This window comes from Schistocerca cancellata, chromosome 8 (genome assembly GCF_023864275.1).
Source record: "Schistocerca cancellata isolate TAMUIC-IGC-003103 chromosome 8, iqSchCanc2.1, whole genome shotgun sequence".
Lineage (NCBI taxonomy): Eukaryota > Metazoa > Arthropoda > Insecta > Orthoptera > Acrididae > Schistocerca > Schistocerca cancellata.
The window spans coordinates 331,854,458-331,871,015 of record NC_064633.1 but is presented as its reverse complement, the minus strand read 5'-3'; the positions used below and the strand labels follow the sequence as shown (position 1 = coordinate 331,871,015).

Below are 16,558 nucleotides of genomic sequence, written 5' to 3'. Positions count from 1 at the left end.
GTGTGGAATGGTAGGGAGACAGTATGATTGTGGTTCGATGAACCCTCTGCCAAGCACTTAAATGAGAATTGCAGAGTAATCATGTAGATGTAAATGTAGATGTACATAGTGCTCAGAAGAAAAGCTTTACGAAGGCATGTACCCAAGTTGTGTAATATATAAAGTGTTACAAGTTACATACAATACTCTGGAGTCTCAAATTAGAAATTTTGCAATGTTGCCTTTATTTTGCCACAAAACACTGTAAACAGATGACAGCAAAGTAGAAACGATGTGAAGAATTCCGAACGTAAAATACTGCAACATGCATAACGGTAACAGAAAATGTTCTTCGTTTTTTCCAACTTCATGGATTTGCACACACGTTCTGACACTGATCAATGTGCTCAGTATGGGGTGTGACCCCTTCTGACAGCAACACAGGCCTGACAACGATGGAGCATGTTGTTAATAATGTCATCAGTCCAATTCTTCCTGCAGAGCTGCTTGCAGTCTTGCAGAGGGGTTGGTGGATGCTGACGCGATGCAAGGCATCTCCCTAGTGCATCCCAGACATGCTCTATGGGATCAAAATCGAGAGAGGGAGCAGGCCACACCATGTGTGCAATATCTTTTATTTCTAAGAAAACATCAACCACCTGTGCTCTATAAGGTAGAGCACTAACGTCCACCAGTACAAAGTCTGGGCCCAGAGCAACTCGCAACAACTGGCAAATGAGGTCCCAAGATCTTATCACGATACCTGACAGCAGTTAAATCTTTGCCAATTCACCCATACAATTTCATGTGTAGAGGTTCTAGTGATAAACAAAATCCCTGACCACTCTGTTAGCGATCCTGCTCGATATCGATCTCTTTTCACAATGTTTGGGTCCCGAAATCGCTTTCCATGTTCCCTCGAGATGCGAATCCATTGAGAATCACTCTCCAAACTAAATCGAGACTCATCTGGGAAACAACATTGGCCTACTGTTCGACCGTCCAGGTGACGACGCCACTCTAGTGGAGCCCTTCTGTGAAGACACATCAGAGCTACATGAACAGTAGGTCTCCGACGATACAGGTTACTAGGCCGTAGCCTTCTGTACACCATTTGCCTCGCTACAACTCATCTGATGGATGCTGTGAGCTCAGATGCCAGTTGCTGTGCAATACTAAGGCGATACTATCGGGTCCTTATAGCCGAACACGGTCCTCTCTTCTGAAGTCACACGTGGTCGGCCCTGCCCTGATCTTCGAGACACAGTTTTAGTCTATATAAATTGTCACCACATCCAAGAAACAACTGAACGATTCAAACTAAGCCATCAGGCCACATCAGTTTGCAGCTGTCCTGCTTCCTTTCTTTCTATGGCACTCCACCACAGAGAGCCTGGTAGGCATCTTCTCTGTGCCATACTGCGCCGTCTGTGACTGTGTAAACAGCCATTTTGGGAGTGGGACTACCCAGCAAACACTATCTCGTTTCATAGATGCTCTGACGTCACTGCTGTTGGCATGGTTGTCCATTGACCAGAATGCCATCTTCCATTTTCACACGTTTGGAATTGCGCTTGTCCTAATAAATCATAGGAGTAGCAAAGGTGTTACCTTTTACATTGTCTCTGAGTAACAGGAGATTTTCATTTCCATGCCTGAAATTTATCAGCAACCTGTTACAGACTTTTAGAACAAACTCTCAGAATTGCAAGCAGTTGCCTTCTTTTTCCCTATTCCTGTATTCCATAGTCTTAATTTTATGCAAACATGTATTGCTCCTACATATTTCAATAAATTCTTCTATTACGTCTCTACACCTATTAGTCTTCCAAAAATTCAGTATGCACACAAACCAAGAAATACTGGGCTGAACAGATAGCTGACGCAAGCACTTTTCGCACACTAAGGAGGGGGATGGGGGGTGCAATTATGCTCAAACACCAACTTCAACCATCGGTTTTGCACACACCTCAGATCTGCGAAATTTCTGGTCCCCACACTATAATGTGTGTGTACAGATAGGTCTTTGCAAACGAACAGATCTTAAGACTGAATTAAATAACTTTCTGTCAGGCAACTCCTTCATGCCAATTCACACTGCCCATCACGTCACATATAGGCAATCCACAATGTATTTCAAATGGCGGTATTCACACAGGCCGCCAACGTCAAGGTTCCTAAGAAGAAAGTATCGGCAGCGTCGTCTTCTGCTAACGTTGGAAGTTAACTTACTTTCGCCAAGATTACTCAACCTATAATAATAGGTCTTATGACTTCTTATTTCTTGTTTTGTTATTTTTTTTTTGTTTCCCTGGCGAATTGTAAATGTTCCATGGCAAATTGGATATTTTCTCCCATTGAGTGGTCTTCCACAATCGACATCAGATATCTGAAAGTGAAAAATTATTTAGGTTTTACAATAAAAGAACAGAACTGGCATTATATTTCCTATAAATGAGAACTTAAGTTGATTAAGCAATTTTCATTAAATAGCATTTTAAATAAAAAAGTCAGCTCTAATGGAGGAGGAAATTACAGTTCTTTATGGCGTTATTAGCTACCTAAGGAGAAAACTTAATGTATAAGGTGAACAGAGTCTATTATCACCTATTAATATTGTTTGATAGGTTTTTATCTATATATACTTGAATTAGATGTCAATGTTCTGAAATGTAGTTTCACTACTCAACAATTAACCACCCAATATTGTTCAAGAGCATAAATTATGAAATTTTCTTTGGCCGTTAGTGAAACTTTTCGGTCTTAGTCCATCAATTCTGAGGTTATACTCCGACTTTTTATATCACGGTATCCTCACTTTCACCGTTCGTTACTGGCGTGACGTGGCGTGCCTGTAGTGACGGACAATGGGGATTTATCTTTCTACTCCGCAGGAGATTATCTTTATAGAAACTCTTCAATTTAATATTTGAGGTAATATTATAATTATAACTGGCATGGTCATTCATCATTCCTTCGAATTATTCATTGTGTTGCACTTATATAAAATTAAATATAGAAGCAGAAACCACTGTCCACTAGGTCGATGGCACAACTTTCGATAGAGTTGTCATTACTTGAAAGTAGCGCTTTCCTGTGAAAATAAGTATCTTATAAAATTCAGTGCCCTTGGGGCAAATGTTTACAGCTCTCAGTGTGAACTTTTATTTTATTTCTGACGTGACTGTATTCCACAAAACTATCGAATCGTCGCATTCGAAATATTGATTTTGTGTGCGAGCGAGGTTCGTGATAATCTTTGGTGTGAGTAGCTCTGCGATTGCGATTGAGAATAGGAAGTTGTGTGTGCAGAAGAAGAAGAAGGCTTGACGCTCTGCGAATAAAAAGCTGTAATGGGAAGTGTTTTTTTTATTTGGAAACATATCGGTGATTTGACTTTTTGACCACACATTTTCTAGCGCCTAGTGCGATCAGGCATGGAGTAGACGTAGTTAAATTTGCAGTTTTTCCAATCATCTGACAAGTAAACAGACAAGCAAGTGACAATACCCAGTTTTAAAAATTAAACTGTTGTTCTACGTGATTTTAAGTAGTGTCGCAGAAGTGGAGAGCTTAATGAGAAATTGCGCGTGGTGAGAATTTAAGTATGAGTAATCATAATGATAGATCTCCAGGCCCAATACCTCCCAGATGGTTACATTGCCCACGCAAAGCACACGATTTAGTAGCTAATAAATTCCTGGCATTCAAAACACCATTGAGTTCACGTTATGATGACCAAGTTCCCGAAGAATGCCGCTTTCCACCTGAAATGATATTTGATTTAATGAAAAGCTACAAGGTAAATAATGTGATATATTTCATCAACTAGCCAATTATGTTTACATCTGTTATAATTGATCTGTGTAATTTTTTTCGCTGTAAATAAATGTTATAAAAATACAGAATATAACTTTTGTTCAGTTATTTTCAATGCCTCTTAGAGCCTACTCCCATCAGCCGTAATGTGAATAAGGCATTAAAAAAATATTCAGATGTCACAAAATATGGATGTCTAAAGAAATGTATTTGTTAGCACTGACATTCTTACAATAAAGATAGAAACATTTCCCTCTAATACATGAGACATGACAACACAAAGCTTTACTATAGGTAGATCAGCTTCATTAGTGCCACAAATGTTCTAAACAAAGTAATTATATATTGCTGCCATATCAACTTAAAGCAGTCTGTTGTTTCAGACATTAAAATTATGGTACAAAAAATTTAATTTTATTGAATGTTCACTATTGATAATAATTATAAAATTTGCATACATACAATCTGATTTTCATTTGCTAATATAATACACATTAATTAATTTACTAAAAGTTGTGACTGGTATAGATTGTTAAAGCAATTTGTTATGCAGGTGAAAATAGGTCTTTGGATTGATTTGACCAACACTTCACGTTTCTATAATAAAGATGATGTAGAGGAACATGGCTGCAAATATCTAAAACTGCAGTGCCGAGGACATGGTGAGACACCATCAGAAGAACAAACGGCCACATTTATACGTATTTGCAGTCACTTCATCAGTCACCATCCTTTAGAAATTATTGGTAAGTAAGAAACTGAAATTAAAAAATCATTTACAAAAATGACTGCACTCGTTGTGGCATAGGTGCAGACATTTACATTGACACAGATTGAATTGTGGTAGTAAAAGTTGCCATATCTGGTGAAAAACTGGAGATTTGACCCAGTGCGTGAGGAATAAGGGTATGGTCGAACTACTGACCCTGCATCAACTTAGTTGCCCTGCAAATGCAGTTTTTGTTGATTTCGTTATTTTTAAATGTTGCTTTCATTTATGTTAAAATCCAGAATAATAAAAAGTGCACTGACTCAAATACTCTTTAGAGCCTTGTGTACTAATAAGTTATGTATGTGGTTCAGCGCGCATAAGTCTGAAAACACCAGTAGCTTTATGCCCATAGTTTTATATGGATCAAACCACACTCTGATGTACCTGTAGTGTCGCATCTGACACCACAAATAATCATGTAGGAATACTATTAATATATCGGACGCACTACCAGTGGATCCTCCAATTAGAAGCATTTTGCATTTACTCTGTGAGTTTTGTGCTTTGCTTTTGAAGCAAAAAAATAAATAAAAGAACTCATTAATCAAAGGTGAAATATGATTTTTGAAAGAAAAGAAACTCTGTACGGCAAATTCTGAATTTCTCAAGTGTATTTATTGTTAACAGTATGTTTGCCTCTGATAACACAGAAATTTAAATATTAATTGTCATATTCTCTACTTAAGTTATCTGCGTGCTGCATATTTACAATTTTTAGCTGTTCAGCCAGTCTGTCTCTTCTCCATCACCACTAAGCAAGCTGATTTGGCCCTGGGTAAAGGAAAAAAATTAACTGGAACGTCCTCCTCTTACAGTATAGGCACCATGTGCACTTGCTTTCTAAAGTATCAGTATGCTTTCGATCTGATCTCCCTTCCAGCATTTTTATAAATATTTTATGTTGTTACTGGAGCCTTCAGTGATAGCATTTCTGCTGACTGTTATAGCTGATAAATTTGCGAAAGAGGATATGCTGAATCAGTAGTATCTGAAAGAGCCCATGACACTAATTTCTTCCTTGTCACAGCCTTCAACTTTTTCTTAATTGCCATCTTTGTTAGCTCTTCATTGTCCCCCTCACTGGTAGGGACCGATGACTGTAGCAGTCTGGTCCCTTAAATCCCACAAACCAACCAACCTCACTGGTACATCACGTAGAGTGCTGACATAGTATTCAAGAGAACTAACTTACCATTCTGTAATAAATTTCATCTGGTATATACTTGACTGATTCCTTCCTTTACTGCTTGAGCTGATGTTCATTTGTAGTGACATCAGTGTTGATGGCGCATGATTATGTCCTTCATCTCCGTGCTATTAAGATCACCATCGGTATGTTATACTGTATACATTTACAGAAGAGCAGATCTTCTGGGGCTGTTTTATATTAAGATTTCATCATTGTTTTTAATAGCTTCAAATAACGTTCACTATTTTCCTGAACTATGTTAATTTTCGTGATTATAATACAATCTGCATTATTTTAATTTAAATGTGGAAAATTCTAATGTTGACTACACAACATGTAATAGTAACCAATACTGTACATGTACACTACAAAAGCTTTATACAAAACTCCAGTATCAGTACTACTTCTTTCACAACTTTAAAAATAAAATTAAAATTTGAATTTATATAAGTATGTTGTATGTTCCATATATTTCAGGTGTGCACTGTACACATGGCTTCAATCGGACAGGATTCCTGCTTGTATCATATCTTGTTGAAAATATGGACTGCAGTGTCGATGCTGCTGTCAGGGAATTTGCACGCGTTAGGTAAGTTCATTTTATTATAAGTCATTGTACACATTTGAATTTTGTGAAATTCTCTTGTATTTTTTTAAAATTATTATTGCTACTTATGATCATTCTCTGGTTAACGGAGGATTGAGTGCCTTTCTAATGATTTCTTTTTGAGCTTTCTTATTTTTTCTCTTCCCAGATTCCTTTCAAGTGTTCCCTGTACTGTTTGTTTCACTCTTCTGTCCTCTTACACTGTGTTTTCTTTACTGTCTTGTAGTTTCACATTCATGTTTGTTGATAGCATTCCTCAAATTTCCCTGAGCTGTCATGTCAATGGTTGTCATTTCTAATTGACTGAGATCACCTTCAGTTTCATTTCAAGTCAATTCCTGGTGGTTGAATAATTTCTTATAAGTAGCTGAAATGAAGAATTTGTGCAATTTTCTGCTGGGTTGTTACTATAGGGAGACTGTTCGTGTCAACCGTTATGTACGGTACTGGGCTTCACCTTAGCCTCGTGACATAACATTGTTGTTTTATGTGATATCCTGGCTGTGTGGCATACTTGAAGAGGGTTTCTGGTAGTAAGTAACTTTGATGTTTCTCAGCTTATTCATCATGTTGTTAGTGAGTGGTTGCAGTTAAAGGTAGTGTGTGGTGCATTTTCATTTTATGCACTGGAATTTTTAGTAGTTTTCATTAAATGTCACTATGGTTGGTGATAATGATCAACACCATCAAATTTTTGTAACTGTATGGCTTGCTGGCTAAATTTGAATAGTGCATTGGTGGGGTCAATGGAAGTGTCTGATTCCATCCATCGGCTTTGACCCGTGACGTAATCCTGTTGTGGTATGTGATGTCACAATAGCGCAGAGTTTAGTTTGTGAGTGTGGCGTGTTTATAGGTGTTGTTTTGATGCGGTCGGTGGTGCTCTCTGGTGGTGTGTTTATGGGTTGCGTGTTATGTGGTATATTGGGTTTAGTTGTGTGTTAGTCCTTGACACGTTCCGTATTTCTCTTGACTGTGTGTTTACAGGAATAGTTTTCAGTGAGTTAACAATTTAGTTTTTGTTGTGTCTAAGTTATTGTAATGTTGTTTGCTGTTTGTCGTTGAGATGTACAGACGGTAGCAGAGCCAGGATGGGGAAGGTGTAGGCACTTTTATTTGACCCAGGCCTTGTTGGCACAAATTTATTATTTAACAATACATCCAAGTTAATACAATTAACAGTTTAAAGGAAATTTTAGCAATAGAATTTTTTTAAATGTTCTCCAGAAGAACATGCAGCCCCACTCTGAAACATTACATAAAGGCACTGTTAGTAAAAGGTATATCATATATCATGTGCAGTCATCAAAACCTCGAGAATACTGTTTTGGTTCAACATAAGGTGAAAACACCAAAAATGCAGATCTTTTAAAACAACTTACAAATAAATAATTTAACACATCACTCACAAAATCACACGAATTATTTCACACATGCAGTTTATTACGAGCTCAACAGTCATTTCTGTCAGCTGTGTGATACCTAAATTTGATTGATACAGAATACACACAGCTCAAAAGAATGATCTTCCAACATACTATAAAACAACTTTATAATAAAGATGACTGGTTTTTTCCATTCAAATTTCTGCATAACAATTTTTTATGCTAACAAGCTACAGTTGTTGCCTCTTACTTGCTACAGACAAACACATCTGTCAGTAAATGATTGATTAACGAGGTGGCAATTCGGAGCTAGCAACTTCTTGTAACAACTGATTCTCAAATGCTGCCACGAAAAACATTCTACAAACCAGAATCACACAAATTAACGTTCCACTCACTACAAAAAAAATCGTGCAATATAAATAACAATGAAACTGAAAAACATTACACACTCAAGTGTGCTTCTCACTCACAACAGTCCTTTTAAGTGCATACGCAACACAGCTCAAAATCTATATCTCAAGCAATATTTGTAGAATTAGGAAATTTGCAATTTAAACGCACCAAGTTATTCCAAATCACAAAATGTTGGCTACAAGTACTAACCCCATAATAAGTAATGATCATGAAATATAATAAAAGTATATGAAAATTTTGGCCTTAGCCAGGTGACGAGAACCACACAAATGCAGTTTCCTTTTACACTCGAGTGCTAGGCCCAACAAACAACAGCTGGTCATGGAGAACCACGCTAAGCAAGTGAGCATTCCATCCTCCCCACATGCTCACAAACAGCCATCTTATCGCAGTCCTTAAATGGCAGGCACCAGTTGACTCCCAGCCACTTCGGTCCTGTCGCCATCCGATGACCAGCTGACTGATCGACCAGCGGCCTTCCGTCTGCGTCGACCACGGCCCCGCCGCGTACTTGCACCGTGCGGATCTGCCTGCTGCTGACTGCCAACTCGTCCAGCTGCGGAGTAACGACGAACCCGACTCAGTGCACAACCCAACAGCGACTGAGACTTAGAGCCGACTGGCTAACATGTGAGTGTCTTCCTTCTGACTGACTCTGTCGCCTCACTGCACCGACTCCCAGACTGTGTGACTAACCGACTGAACAGACTCGCCGAGACTGACTGACCGGTCCTCTCGCCGTCTCCCGACCAAGCCGTCTTCCCAAAACTCTTGCTTCGCGCACCAGCGATCATGCCCCCTATCGCTGCGGCGAAAACAAGTGAATAATCTCGCAGGTAAATCAAATGAGCTGAGTCGTGACACGGCTCAGTCGTGTGTGAGTTTTTTAAAATTACTTTGTTCATGCCTTTGTTAGGTATGGATACAACTGACAAATTGAACAATACGTGTTTGTGTTGCAGATGGGGGACAATGCTTTGTCCCTCATCAAGTTTCTCCAGCTTTTTGGGCTTTTGGTCGAAGGTGTGAAGGGCTCTGTCTGTCGGGAGGAAATGCAATTGATAAAAGTTCCGGCGTCTCAGACCAGGGACGGCTACATGTGAAGGTGCCATAGGGATAACGTATGGTGCTCTGTAAGGTAAGGTTCCTGGTTCGAGAAGTCTAGGTTGGGCATGCGAGAAATTGTGTTAATGACATATCATTTTTGTTATAGATCCTCTCACAGTTTCTGTGCACATGATTTTGGTGGTAGTGAGAGGACCGTGCTTGATTGGTTTTCAATTTGTCGTGAAGTATGTTTACCAAACGAAAGTGCTGACAGGTCAATAGACACACAAACAAACACAAACAGACACACAAAATTCAAGCTTTCGCAACCAATGGTTGCTTCATCAGGAAAGAGGGAAAGACGAAAGGATGTGGTTTTAAGGGAGAGGGTAAGGAGTCATTCCAGTCCCGGGAGCGGAAAGACTTACCTTAGGGGGAAAAAGGGACAGGTATACACTCGCACACACACACATATCCATCCACACATTTCCGCTTCCGGGACTGGAATGACTCCTTACCCTCTCCCTTAAAACCCACATCCTTTCGTCTTTCCCTCTCCTTCCCTCTTTCCTGATGAGGCAACAGTTTGTTGCGAAAGCTTAAATTTTGTGTGTATGTTTGTGTTCGTTTGTGTGTCTGTCGACCTGCCAGCACTTTCATTTGGTAAGTCACATCATCTTTGTTTTTAGATATATTTTTCCTTCGTGGAATGTTTCCTTCTATTATATATATAATAGAAGGAAACATTCCACGAAGGAAAAATATATCTAAAAACAAAGATGATGTGACTTACCAAATGAAAGTGCTGGCAGGTCGACAGACACACAAACGAACACAAACATACACACAAAATTCAAGCTTTCGCAACAAACTGTTGCCTCATCAGGAAAGGGGGAAGGAGAGGGAAGGACGAAAGGATGTGGGTTTTAAGGGAGAGGGTAAGGAGTCATTCCAGTCCCGGGAGCGGAAAGACTTACCTTAGGGGGAAAAAAGGACGTGTATACACTCGCACACACACACATATCCATCCACACATATACAGACACAAGCAGACATATTTAAAGACAAAGAGTTTGGGCAGAGATGTCAGTTGAGGCAGAAGTGCAGAGGCAAAGATGTTGTTGAAAGACAGGTGAGGTATGAGTGGCGGCAACTTGAAATTAGCGGAGATTGAGGCCCGGTGGATAACGGGAAGAGAGGATATATTGAAGAGCAAGTTCCCATCTCCGGAGTTCGGATAGGTTGGTGTTAGTGGGAAGTATCCAGATAACCCGGACGGTGTAACACTGCGCCAAGATGTGCTGGCCGTGCACCAAGGCATGTTTAGCCACAGGGTGATCCTCATTACCAACAAACACTGTCTGCCTGTGTCCATTCATGCGAGTGGACAGTTTGTTGCTGGTCATTCCCACATAGAATGCATCACAGTGTAGGCAGGTCAGTTGGTAGATCACGTGGGTGCTTTCACACGTGGCTCTGCCTTTGATTGTGTACACCTTCTGGGTTACAGGACTGGAGTAGGTGGTGGTGGGAGGGTGCATGGGACAGGTTTTACACCGGGGGCGGTTACAAGGGTAGGAGTCAGAGGGTAGGGAAGGTGGTTTGGGGATTTCATAGGGATGAACTAAGAGGTTACGAAGGTTAGGTGGACGGCGGAAAGACACTTTTGGTGGAGTGGGGAGGATTTCGTGAAGGATGGATCTCATTTCAGGGCAGGATTTGAGGAAGTCGTATCCCTGCTGGAGAGCCACATTCAGAATCTGATCCAGTCCCGGAAAGTATCCTGTCACAAGTGGGGCACTTTTGTGGTTCTTCTGTGGGAGGTTCTGGGTTTGAGAGGATGAGGAAGTGGCTCTGGTTATTTGCTTCTGTACCAGGTCAGGAGGGTAGTTGCGGGATGCGAAAGCCATTGTCAGGTTGTTGGTGTAATGCTTCAGGGATTCCGGACTGGAGCAGATTCATTTGCCACGAAGACCTAGGCTGTAGGGAAGGGACCGTTTGATGTGGAATGGGTGGCAGCTGTCGTAATGGAGGTACTGTTGCTTGTTGGTGGGTTTGATGTGGACGGACATGTGAAGCTGGCCATTGGACAGGTGAAGGTCAACATCAAGGAAAGTGGCATGGGATTTGGAGTAGGACCAGGTGAATCTGATGGAACCAAAGGAGTTGAGGTTGGAGAGGAAATTCTGGAGTTCTTCTTCACTGTGAGTCCAGATCATGAAGATGTCATCAATAAATCTGTACCAAACTTTGGGTTGACAGGCCTGGGTAACCAGGAAGCGACCCATGAATAGGTTGGCGTACGAAGGGGCCATCCTGGTACCCATGGCTGTTCCCTTTAATTGTTGGTATGTCTGGTCTTCAAAAGTGAAGAAGTTGTGGGTCAGGATGAAGCTGGCTAAGGTAATGAGGAAAGAGGTTTTAGGTAGGGTGGCAGGTGATCGGCGTGAAAGGAAGTGCTCCATCGCAGTGAGGCCCTGGACGTGCGGGATATTTGTGTATAAGGAAGTGGCATCAATGGTTACAAGGATGGTTTCTGGGGGTAACGGATTGGGTAAGGATTCCAGGCGTTTGAGAAAGTGGTTGGTGCCTTTGATGAAGGATGGGTGTGGGGGGCTGTTGTATCAGGGCGTCGCTTTTCAGAATGTGTATTTAGGGTTTTGGCGGGGCGGACGAAAAGGGAATTAGTGGGATTAATTGAGGATTTCATAGAAGAGAGGAGAACCATAGTTTCAGACGTGTTTTCATCTTATAGGGGGTTGGGTGAGCGGGGTTACAATCATTTAGTAGTTAATCATAGTGTTTAGTTTAAAAATTATGACACTGGGGCCTGTGTGAATACAATAGAGGGGTTTGGGGGGGGGGGGGGGTGCGTTAGTTATTGGGAGTGGGAAGAGGTGCTCTTCTAACCTTCAGTCTCAATTAGATGAGTACTGTTGGCGGAAGAGCGTCCATAAGGGCTGCTGGGCTCGGGGGTGGGGGAAGGTTAGTTGTTGGCAATGTTTTTTGGAGGTAGGTGTGTGGGTGGTGGTGGTGGTGGTTGTTTTGTAATTTTGTTGTGGAGGATCTCTTTTGTTGCAGTTGTTGAGTTGTAGTGTGTGATTGAGATATTTTTGTTTTGTTTATGGGTCTTTGATTTTGGGGGGGAGGTTTGGGGAGGCCAGGGTGGGTCGGGATTCTTTTCTTTTTTGTTTTGTTTTGTGTGTGTGTGGGGGGGGGGGGGGGGCATTGTGAGTTGTTTGGTTGTTGCTATTAGTGATTTGGTATTGTGAGTTGCTGCTGTCCTATATAGGTCAAGGGAAGTGTTCAATTCCAATTTGGTTTTTCTATGGTTTCTTTTTTTCTGGTAGCAATAATTGTGGTGGTGGTGAAAGTTTTGGAGTTTTATAATGTATCAGTAGTTGCTGCTGAGCTATATAGGTCAAGGGAAGTGACCGATTTCAGAAGATATGGTGTGTAGTGGAATTTGGGAAGGTTGTGGGGTCGTTTTGTGTCGTTTGGTACAGTGGCATGTGTTTATATTTAATTTGTCCCCACCCAAAAACCTCCAATTTTCCCCGCTTGACCAATTAGTTTCATTATATTTTTGGAGGAAGATGTGTGTGATGGTCTTTCAATCTATTTTCATGTTTCTTGCCATGTTTATGTAATGGCGTCATAGGCGTGATATGGGAATCGATGTGAATCATCGTTTCCGCCACATTGGTGATGTCATGTGTCAAAGCAGATGGGTGGAATCGGACGCTTCCATGCCAAATACATGAATATCACTGCTGCTGCTGCTCCATTTTGTTTCATTCTTGTCTTTTTCGAAGGAATGTATGATTTAATTTATGTTAATTGTATTTATTTTTATATTCTGTATTGGTGGGTGGGTGAGTAGTTATTGGTGGACTGTTTGTGGTTTAAGGAAGTTGGGATGGGATTTTTTTTAATGTTTTGTTTGCTAATGAAAGTTTGCTTTTTGGCTAAATTTAAGTATTACCTTGGATTGCTAGTGCGAAGTGGGGAAGTGGTAATGCTTCTTGTGTATTATGTAGGAGCTATTGTCACATACCAACTGAAGTTGTGTCTCTCTTGGTAAATATGTGAACTAGATTGGAAGAAAGGTAGATGTGGTGAAGGGCTGATCAGTATGGTAGCCCAGTGTGTATGTTAAATCGAATGTAACTTTGGTTGTGAGTTGGTGAAGAAAACTAGTTGTGGTGACGGACTGATCTGTAGGTATAGCCTTGAATGTGGACGTTTGGTCATTCATTGGCAGCAGTCACTTTCAAAATGATTGTTTGAAAAATTTGGCGAGGTATTTTCAAAATGTTCAGATTCCCGAGATGGTGGTTAGGCAGGAACCTAAGAGCAGAAACATTCCATTTTGTACAGTGAGGTGACAAGTCTAGGGATACCTCCTAATACCATGTCGGACCTCCTTTTGCCCAGCATAACGCAGCAACCCGATGTGGGATGGACTTGACAAGTTGTTGGAAGTCCCTTGCAAAAATATTGAGTCATGCTGCCTCTTTAGCCATCCAATTGTGGGAGTGTTGCCTGTGCAGGATTTTGTGCACAAAATGACCTCTTGACTATGTCCCATAGATGTTCGATGGGTTTCACGTTGGGCGATTGGGTGGCCAGATCATTTGCTTGAATTGTCCAGAATGTTGTTCAAGCCAATTGCGAACAATAGTGGCCCGTTGATTGGGTTCATTGTCATCCTCTGTGAATGGCTGCAAATGGTCTCCAAGTAACCAAGCGTAACCATTTCCACTCAATGATTGGTTCAGTTGGATCAGAGGACCCAGTCCACTCCATGTAAATTCAGCCCACACCAATATGCAGCCACTGCCAGCTCGCTCAGTGCCTTGTTGACAACTTGGGTCCATGGTTTTGTGGTATCAGTTCCACACTCAGACCCTACCATCAGCTCTTACCAAATGAGATCAAGACTCATCTGACCAGGCCATAGTTTTCCAGCCGTGTGGGGTCCAACATTATGATCACAAGCCCAGCAGAGGCATTGCAAATGATGTGCTGTTAGCAAAGGCACTTGTGTCGATCTTCTGCTGCCGTAGCCCTTTAATGCCAAATTTCACCACACTGTCACAATGCATATGTTCATCACACGTCCCACATTGATCTTGGCAGTTTCTTCACACAGTGATGTTTGTCTGTTAGCCCTGGCAACTCTACACAAAAGCCATTGCTCTCAGTCATTAAGTGAAGGCCGTCAGCCACCGCTTTGCCCGTGGAGTGAGGTAATACCTGAAATTTGGTATTCTCGGCACACTCTTGGTGCTGTGGATCTCGGAATTCGCTAATAATTTCAGAAATGGAGTGTCCCATGCGTCTAGCTTCAGCTACTATTCCATGTTCAAAGTCTGTTAATTCCCATCATGTTGCCATAGTCATGTTGTAAGTCTTTTCACATGAATCACCGGAATAAAAATGACAGCCCTGCCGGTGTGCTGCCCTTTTTTACCTTGTGTACATGATAGTGCTGCTATCTGTATATGTGCATATCATTATCCCAAGACTTTTGCCACATCAATGTATGTCAATGTATTACAGCATTCTGCACAACTATTTTCACTCACTTGTCATGTAAGGTAATGTTAATGAAACTGTATGAATTTCTCTCTCTCTCTCTCTCTCTCTCTCTCTCTCTCTCTCTGTCTCTCTCTCTCTCTCTCTCTCTCTCTCTCTCTCTCTCTAGCTAATAGTGTTTCCTTGTGATTGGTGGGTATGGTTTTTTTTCCCACCTGTATGGCCCTAATAATGTATTTAGTATTAGTTTGCATTGAATTAAGAAATCCTGAGTCATGGGCCTTATTCTAGCATGTTGGTCAAATGTCAAATGAATTTGTCGATACCAGAACCAGTGTTTGCAGTGAGTTTAGGTTTCTTGGTACTGGGTACTTCAGTCTAGCTTCATATATCAAGTGAATTCTTCAATGCCAGAAGGTTTAGTTTTTTTAAATAGTTACATTTTGATACAATTTTTTGCAGATTTATTCTGTGGTATCATATAGTTCAGTTTACCTAAATAATTTATTTGAAGATGATGATACCAAATGGTGGTGTTTTTTGTGGGATTTATGTAATGTTGGCATTATTGATTTTTGTATATGTTTTGGTTTTTATGTATGTGTTAGACTAGGAATGACATTTGTTTTGCTTCTCCCTGCTCAAAACCCCCCAGTGCCTATGATTGTTCTGTAAGTTTCATGTTCTTCTTCAAATTATTATGATTAAATTTTGAATTTGCTTTTATTTTGTTAATTGTCCTTAATCTATGATGTTGTTGTTACCATATTGAGTAGCGGTGATATGGCTGTGTTTACCATCTTGATAATATCATTGTCTTGTGGCACCTGCTCAGTGTGCTGTTTTAAATTTGAAAACCAATTTTCCATGCCATTTTCTTAAGGTTTTCTATGGTGTCTGTGGCTGCTTCTCTGTCCATTGCGAGAATTGCAAGATCCACTGCTAATGGCAGTCATCTCTCTTTTTATATGCTAATTTGGTTTCCTTTGGCTTCTCTTTCTCATGCCCTGATAATTATTTGAGAATGCAGTTGAAAATTAATTATTTGAACTTGTCACTCTTCTGCACATCAGCTTTTCTCTTCACATAAGCTGTACAGGTAGTTTTTGCATATTAGTAAATTCTTGTCATCTTTCAGATGTTTTGTTACTGCTGAAATGTGGTCTGACTTTGATCCTTCCCTCTATTGTGTGGTTGCGTATGATGTTGCCCCACCTTTGTTTCCTGCTTCTTGGATGGCGGATTTGAGGATGTTTAGAAGTCTCCAATTTTTGATAGTTTGGTTGATTTCTTGTACATTTTTTCCTTCTTGAATTGTAGGTCTGAGCTTTATCTGTAGCTGATGATGATGATCTGATTTGACAAATTCCCTCCTTTGTTTTTACATTAGAATTTCTACCATGTTTCTGTTAGAAGTGACCTCATGATACATCTGGAATTCACCAATATACTTTTGAGTGTCTTTCAGATGTATAATTTCCTCTTTGGTGTCAGAAACTGTGTCAGATGATTTTGAGGCAACATTTCCTGCAGAAGTTTACCAGTCATTTATCTTGTTGTTTGTTCTCTTGTGAACTGTTGGTGTTCTTGTGGTTATTCGAATTGCCATTTTAAACTGATATCTGAGTACATCTCTTTCAGCTAATGCTATTATATTATACTGATAACTGATAACACAGTGCAGTCAGAGAGACAGTTTGCTACCAATTCTACACAGTGTGTGTTTCACTATTAAAAGCAAATACTCAAGTTGACTAAAAGTCTGTAAACCATGTAGTTCTTCTCTCACAGTAATGACATTA

At 40.5% G+C, this 16,558-nt stretch overlaps 1 protein-coding gene across 1 annotated transcript in view; it reads left to right on the top strand.

Moving 5' to 3' along the window:
* The first annotated feature begins 3,246 nt into the window (after positions 1-3,246).
* The window catches only part of LOC126094636 (mRNA-capping enzyme), a 94,229-nt gene continuing 80,917 nt past the window's right edge, over positions 3,247-16,558 (top strand). The window contains exons 1-3 of the mRNA XM_049909126.1: positions 3,247-3,781; positions 4,352-4,544; positions 6,237-6,348. Coding sequence (XP_049765083.1) covers positions 3,587-3,781; positions 4,352-4,544; positions 6,237-6,348 — 500 coding nt within the window. The 5' untranslated portion in view covers positions 3,247-3,586. The remainder of the gene's footprint in view (positions 3,782-4,351; positions 4,545-6,236; positions 6,349-16,558) is intronic.